The sequence below is a fragment of the Acyrthosiphon pisum genome, chromosome A1 (genome assembly GCF_005508785.2).
Source record: "Acyrthosiphon pisum isolate AL4f chromosome A1, pea_aphid_22Mar2018_4r6ur, whole genome shotgun sequence".
In the NCBI taxonomy this organism is placed as follows: Eukaryota; Metazoa; Arthropoda; class Insecta; order Hemiptera; family Aphididae; genus Acyrthosiphon; species Acyrthosiphon pisum.
In genome coordinates, this window is record NC_042494.1 from 11,029,471 (window position 1) to 11,036,381 (window position 6,911).

Below are 6,911 nucleotides of genomic sequence, written 5' to 3' on the forward strand. Positions count from 1 at the left end.
TTAAAGGACGACTTAAACAAGCAATAAAAAAAAGGAAAAATTTAAAAGTTAATATTTGTTTATGCAAAATATAAAAGAGGTAATGATGAAAAAAATATGGAATATAATGAATTTAATTTTAAAACAGAAAATGAATCTTTAACAGTAAAATCTGACTTAAGTGATTATTATACAAATGTAAAAATTAAAATTGTAAACGAAATAGAAGATTTTGTAATGAAACATTCTCAATGGAGACTTCATGAAATTTTAAGATTGGAAATAAATATAAATAAAAACAATCCTTTAAGAGGTTCTTCGTATATTAAATTACCCAAAGACATTGGAAATAAACATGCTGTTATAAATGTTCAAAATGAAGATGACAAATGTTTTCTTTGGGCAATACTCTCTGCCTTACATCCTGTTGAACAAGATGGACAAAGAGTAACTAAATATGAATAACGGGAACATGATTATGATGATGTATTTAAAAATCCTGAAAAAGACTTTCCAGTAAGTACCAAAGATGTTCCAAAATTTGTTAAATTAATTGACAATTTATCTGTTAATATTTACTATCTAGAAGAAATAAGTAAAAGTAACCATATAGTTGAACCATTAGAAGTAACTACAAACGAAAAAAAAAATCATATAGATTTGTTGTATTTAAGTGAGGATAAAGAGAATAATGAGAATAAAGGTCATTATTGTTGGATTAAGGATTTATGGACACTTTGTGGAAGTCAAATGACAAAAAATGGTCATAAAAGATTTTTATGTAAAATGTGTTTTAGTAGTTTCGATGAAGAAAAAAAATTAAATGAACATAAACATTATTGTTCTAAAAATAAAGCAGCGAAAATATATTTACCAAAACCTTATAATAAAACTTTAGAATTTGAAAATTATAATAATTCGTTAAGAGTACCTTTTACAATTTTTGCTGACTTTGAAACTACATTACAACCAATCTACTCATGTGAACCAAGTGATGGAGAGTCATTTACTAATTGTTACCAGAAACATATACCCAATAATTTTTGATATTATGTTAAATATAGTAATGGTGAATATAAACCAGCTGTAGAATATTCTGGTCCAAACGTAGCTCAAAAATTTTTTGAATGTATGTTAAATGAAGAAGCATGTATTTCTGAAATATATGACAAAAAATTCCTACGAAAACATTGAATACAGAACAAGTAAAAAATTACAACAATTCTGACAAATGTCATATTTGAGAAAGACGTTTAACTGAATTACCTCAAAAGTTAGAGAAAAGAATTAATTTAATTAAAGATTCAATTACATATAATGAACGGAATGGTGATGAAGTTGCTGTTGAAGGTTAGGTTAGGTTAGGTTAGGTTGTATGCTGCAGAAACACAACACCCAAGAAGCCCAGCCCCAGCACAGCAGCCAGGCCAAAGACGAAAACCCTGCGGACAGTGAGTGGCAGACGGTCAAAAATCCCCGGAGGGCAAACAGAGGACCCATGAAGAAAAGGACCGAAAACAAAAGAAAGTGGCAAAAACCTCCACCACTAGACGCCATAGCAGTGAAGCCAAGGGAAGGCGAAACGGCAGCTGAAATTCTAAAGGCCATAAAACAGGATGTCGAGATCGACGAAATAGGCGCACGAGTGTCCACTTTCACAGAGAGCCGAAGTGGGGAGATTATCATCAAGCTAACCTCCAAAGACGAAAAGAGGGCTGCACTTGAGGAGGAGCTGAGAAACAAACTCGGCTCACGAGCCGCAGTGCGTGGGCTCACCAATTTTGAAGACATTGAGATACAAGACTTAGACTCAATCACAACAAACAGGGAAGTCAAAACAGGCATTCGCCAGGTGCTAGGCACGCACGCTGACGACCAGAACATCAAAGTTATGAGCCTCCGACAATCCTTCAGGGGGACCCAGAGAGCAACAGTGAGAATGAAGGGCACAGACGCCCACAAGCTGGAAAAAATATGACGAGTCAAAATAGGGTGGGTCTACGCCAGAGTAAAAATAAAAATAAAGGCAACCAAGTGCTACAAATGCCTTGGCTACGGACACCGAAAACATGCCTGCACAGGAACAGACCGCTCCGAAGCGTGCTGCCTATGCACAGAAAAAGGACACAAGGCATCCTCATGCAACTCCTTACCAAAGTGCGCTGCATGTCAAGACCTAAACGAGCAAACAGATCACTACCCAGGAAGTGGGAAGTGCACTGCGTACCGGAGAGCAATGGCTTCGAACAAGACGAACATACGCGCAAACGAGCAGAGAGGGTCGACCCCGGACGGTGTCACCCAAACGCGCGCCACCAATGCCTAAGTATCTGCAGATAAACCTGAACTGCTGCAAAGCAGCTCAGGCCCTGCTGCACCAAGTCGCAGCAGAAGAGGAGGTCGACTTCGTCCTGACAAGCGAATACAATAGAGAAGAGGGTTCAAACTGGTATGCCGACACAACGGGTAAGGCAGCGATAGTAAACACCAATAAAACGAGACTAAACAAGGAGGGACTGGGAGAGGCAGGATTCAGGTGGGTGGAAGTACACGGCCTGAGGCTATACGCATGCTACTGGTCTCCAAACTCCACTATCCAGGAGTACAAAGACTTTGTAAACAGGCTAGAGAGGTCTATAAGAAGCGAGGCAACCGAGATCCTCGTCACAGGAGATTTCAATGCGAAACATGCGGAGTGGGGCTGCCCAAAAAATGACAAGAGAGGAGACATACTGTTGGACATGATCAACTCTGCAGGTCTAGTGATGTGCAACAAAGGGCAGGAGAGCACCCACGCCAAAGGATCGATCATCGACCTGACCATAGCAACACCCCGAACAGCCCAGAGCATGACCAAGTGGAAGGTTCTGGACAGGGAGTCACTGAGCGACCACTACTACATCCTGTTCGAAACCACCCCAGGACTCCCAAAAAACGAGCTGCGCAGAAACAGGATTGATGCCAAAAAACTGGAAACACTACTCAAATCAGACGACCTCTCCCGGACCCTAGACATGTGCACAGATGCAAACCAGAGCGCCCTGGCAATCACGGACGCGATCAACGGATGACGCCTGACAGGCCATAGTGGAAAGAGAGCCAGGAAATCGGTACACTGGTGGAGCCCTGAGATATACACGCTCCGAAACTCGGCAAACCACCTCCGAAGAGTCTACCAACGAGAGAGGAAAAAGCACGGCCTAGCGGGCAGCACAGTCGCGCAATCGAATGCAAAAGCAGCCAAACGCGCACTGGCGAACGCAATAAAGAGGGCAAAGGAGACGGCGTGGAGGGACCTGTGCGACAAGGTACAGAACGACACGTGGGGACTCCCATACAAGCTGGTGATGGACAAACTGACCAGACAACCCCCAATCCCAGAACTAGACACGCCAGGCAGGCTGCGCCGAATCGTCGATGGACTTTTCCCACAACACCCCCTAAGGGACAGGATCAGCTGGCCCCCAAACCCGAGCAGCCACCCAAGTAGGAGGATCGACGAGGCGGAACTGAAGGACGCCGCGAGGAGCCTCAAACAAAAGATCGCCCCGGGCCCAGACGGGATATCAAATGAGACGGTCAAGAACATAGTGACACTGAACCCGCACGCACTCCTCAAAGTCTATAACACATGCCTAGAGCAAGGAACATTCCCGGAAACGTGGAAAAAAGCCAGACTGGTCCTGATACGAAAAGGCGACAAGCCCCTCGATGCACCGTCCTCCTACAGGCCACTCTGTCTTCTTGACTGCCTCGGCAAGCTTTTCGAGAAGATACTCGACAACCGCCTCAGGAACTTCCTGGACGCAAACGATGGACTTCATGACAGACAATTCGGCTTCAGGAAAGGGCGGTCAACCATCGACGCACTGAACACGCTGAAGGACACGATTACGCCGAACCGAAAAATAGGCATCCTCACCCTAGACATAAAGAACGCTTTCAACTCCGCCCCCTGGAAGGCAATCATGGAAGCTCTATACGAGAAGGAAGTCCCCGGGTACATCCAGCAAATGATCAACAGCTATCTAGAAAACCGCACCCTCAGTTTCGGATAAGGCGACGAGGAAACGAGAATTGATGTCACCTGTGGAGTTCCACAAGGGTCAGTCATCGGGCCGACCCTGTGGAACATTCTCTACGACGGCCTCCTGCGGACGCGACTACCAGTGGGAGTCGAGTACCTGGCTTTTGCGGACGACGTCGCACTGGTCGCCAGAGCCAGAGACTCAATAGACATAGAGCGGCTACTCACCTCATCAGCAGAGAAGGTCCACGAATGGCTGACGCTAGTGGGCCTATCACTGGCTGAGCAAAAGTGCGAAGCCATGATCATAACCAAAACAAGGACGCGCAACGAGATTAACATCATGGTAAATGGACATCAAGTTCCCTCCACGAACTGTATTAAATACCTGGGCTTGCACATCAACCAAAAGTGGAACTTCACTGAGCATGCCAAGATAACAGCAGCCAAGGCAGGAAATATCGTGAGCAGGCTGTCAAGGATAATGCCAAACATAAGTGCCGCGAAGCCAACTAAGAGGAAGCTACTGAGCAATGTCGCCCACTCCGTGATGCTGTACGGAGCACCAGTATGGGCGGGAGAGATGAGCGCGGAAGGCTGGGAGGAACTGCTCAATGTGCAGAGGCGCATATGCCTGAGAGTCGCCTCGGCCTACTGTACGACATCAAGATATGCGATATGCGTAATCTCGGGGATCGCCCCATTGAACCTACTCGCCAAAGAGAGAAAAGAAATCCACGATAAGAAGAGGAACAGGGAACATGGAGCACAGACAGGAAACATCCTCAACTCGTGGCAGACCGAATGGGATAGTAGCAAAAAGGGCAGGTGGACTCACGTCCTCATCCCAAACATTGGTCCCTGGATAGGCCGTCGCCACGGACAAATAAATTACCACCTGACTCAAGTACTTAGCGGACATGGATGCTTTGCCGCAGACCTAAAGAGATTCGGCAAACTTGATTCCTCAGAGTGCTGGTACTGCGGCAACCCAGCGGATGACGCCGAACACACGGTATTCGCCTGCGATGCGTGGCACACTAGACGGAGGCAGGCAGAAATGGCGATGGAGACGGAGTTGACCCCGAAAAACCTCATTCCTACGATGCTGGCTTCCAAGGGGAATTGGGACATAGTGTCGGAATTGATCGTGGGAATAATGAAGGAAAAAGAAACAGAGGAGAGAAGACGACAGGCCACCGGAACCGTCTGAAGGAGATGAGGAGGTCCCCACCGACATTCAACTACAGCCGGACACACAACAACGCAGGACCAAGCACGAACGCGACTCCAGGGCGGCGGACTACGGTCGGCCCGCCAAGAGGACGTGAGGAGAAACAGTGATGGTCGAAGTCACGACGAACATAAAAATGATTAGTATGTAAGGTGGTAAACCGGGGGATTTTCCTGGTGAGCCATCATATGAAATTTGTAACAATACTGTGAGGGTTGGCCTCAGGGAGATTGGCCCTGTGCGATCCCAAAAAATTGTGTAATTGTATTTAAATCAATAAACGATGGCACATGGGGGTGAAATGACCACTTGGTTAGTACCACCCCATGTGTCGATACCATGTAAAAAAAAAAAAAAAGGTTAGGTTAACACAGCCCCCCCCCCGTGGGATCCGCCTTGACGTGGTGGGGGGGCTTGCGGGCTCTTAGCTGAGTCTTACCAAGCGATCCCGGTCTGAACTAGACCCATCACAGAGCCTGACCTTAACTGGTTGGGCAGGCCTTGTCCACCTGCAAAGGCCTGCAAACGGACACAGGTGAAGGTAACACCGACCAAAAATCCCCTGGCAGCAGGTAAAATGCAAGGGAGAGGCACCCTCAAAAAAAACTACCAATGGACGTCGAAGACAGAAATTTGGTTACCACACCAGGGGATTCGGACCCCCAGGTGTCGGCAGTCGGGAGTGAGCAAGCGGGCTCCCGGCGGTCGTCATCCAACGACTATAGGACTCAAGGGGTGGTCAGCCAGGCCCCTTGTAGCTCCAATGTTACTAGTACTGACAAAAACACTTCAAAATTGCAAGGCAAGCTGCTAGAAGCGAGCAAGCAACCAAGCCCACAGACAGCCTTGGCAAGTCTCAAGAACACGATCAAACAACAGTACAAAATAATCAATGACATACTAGCAGCCACAGTCCACCTGCACCTTTGCAAGGAAAAAAGCAAATCTCCAGCAATACTGGATGCCATCGACAAGGTCACCGGGGCAACCGAGAACCTCAAAACGTCCACTGTCAGCCTGCACAGCGCGTTCTACGAGGCAGAGAAGGCACTAAGCAGAGAGACAAACGCACAGAAAGCCGGAGCAGACGCGGTCGAGCCGGTCCTAACGGAGACCCGAGCCGCCATCATCGAACTCCGAGGCATGATAGAAAAGCAGGGATCCCTTATAGAAGGACTGTCAAAACTGATAGAGTAGAAACACCAACAGCAATCCACGGCGGCCAAGACACTCAGGACGGACGCTAACCAAAAGCAACCCCAGGCCACAGCCAGCTCTGAGCCAGACCCCAAGGACTCTGGCGTCAACGGATGGACCGTGGTAAATAAAAAAAAGCCACGCAAGCCTACACCGACAAGCTTCCCCGACGAAGAGGGCCGCAGACAGGCCGCAATCAAACGTCCCAGACGTCCTCCGCCAGACGCCATCGCCATCAAGCCCGGCTCGGAACACACATTTTCAGACATCCTGAAAGCAGTGAGAAAGGAAGTTGACGTCGACAAGCCCACATCACCTCTATTGCTGAGAGCAAAGGTGGCGAGGTCCTGATAAGAGTCACCAGAGACGAGACCAAGAGGAGAGGCCTCGAGACAGCCATCAGGGACGCGCTTGGAGACCGAGCAACGGTCAGAGGACTGGTCAGCTACGTCGACCTGGACATCATGTTTATAC

General features: G+C 47.5%; 1 protein-coding gene across 1 annotated transcript; it reads left to right on the plus strand.

Moving 5' to 3' along the window:
- Nucleotides 1-2,297: 2,297 nt before the first annotated feature.
- On the plus strand, nt 2,298-3,050 carry LOC107882289. Its single transcript, XM_016800426.1, has one exon. It carries the CDS (start codon nt 2,298-2,300, stop codon nt 3,048-3,050), a length of 753 nt encoding a protein of 250 aa, XP_016655915.1.
- Nucleotides 3,051-6,911: the final 3,861 nt, after the last annotated feature.

Excerpts from the sequence above, each read along its gene's own strand:
- LOC107882289 (XM_016800426.1), top strand. The coding sequence starts at position 2,298 with ATGCCTAAGTATCTGCAGATAAACCTGAACTGCTGCAAAGCAGCTCAG.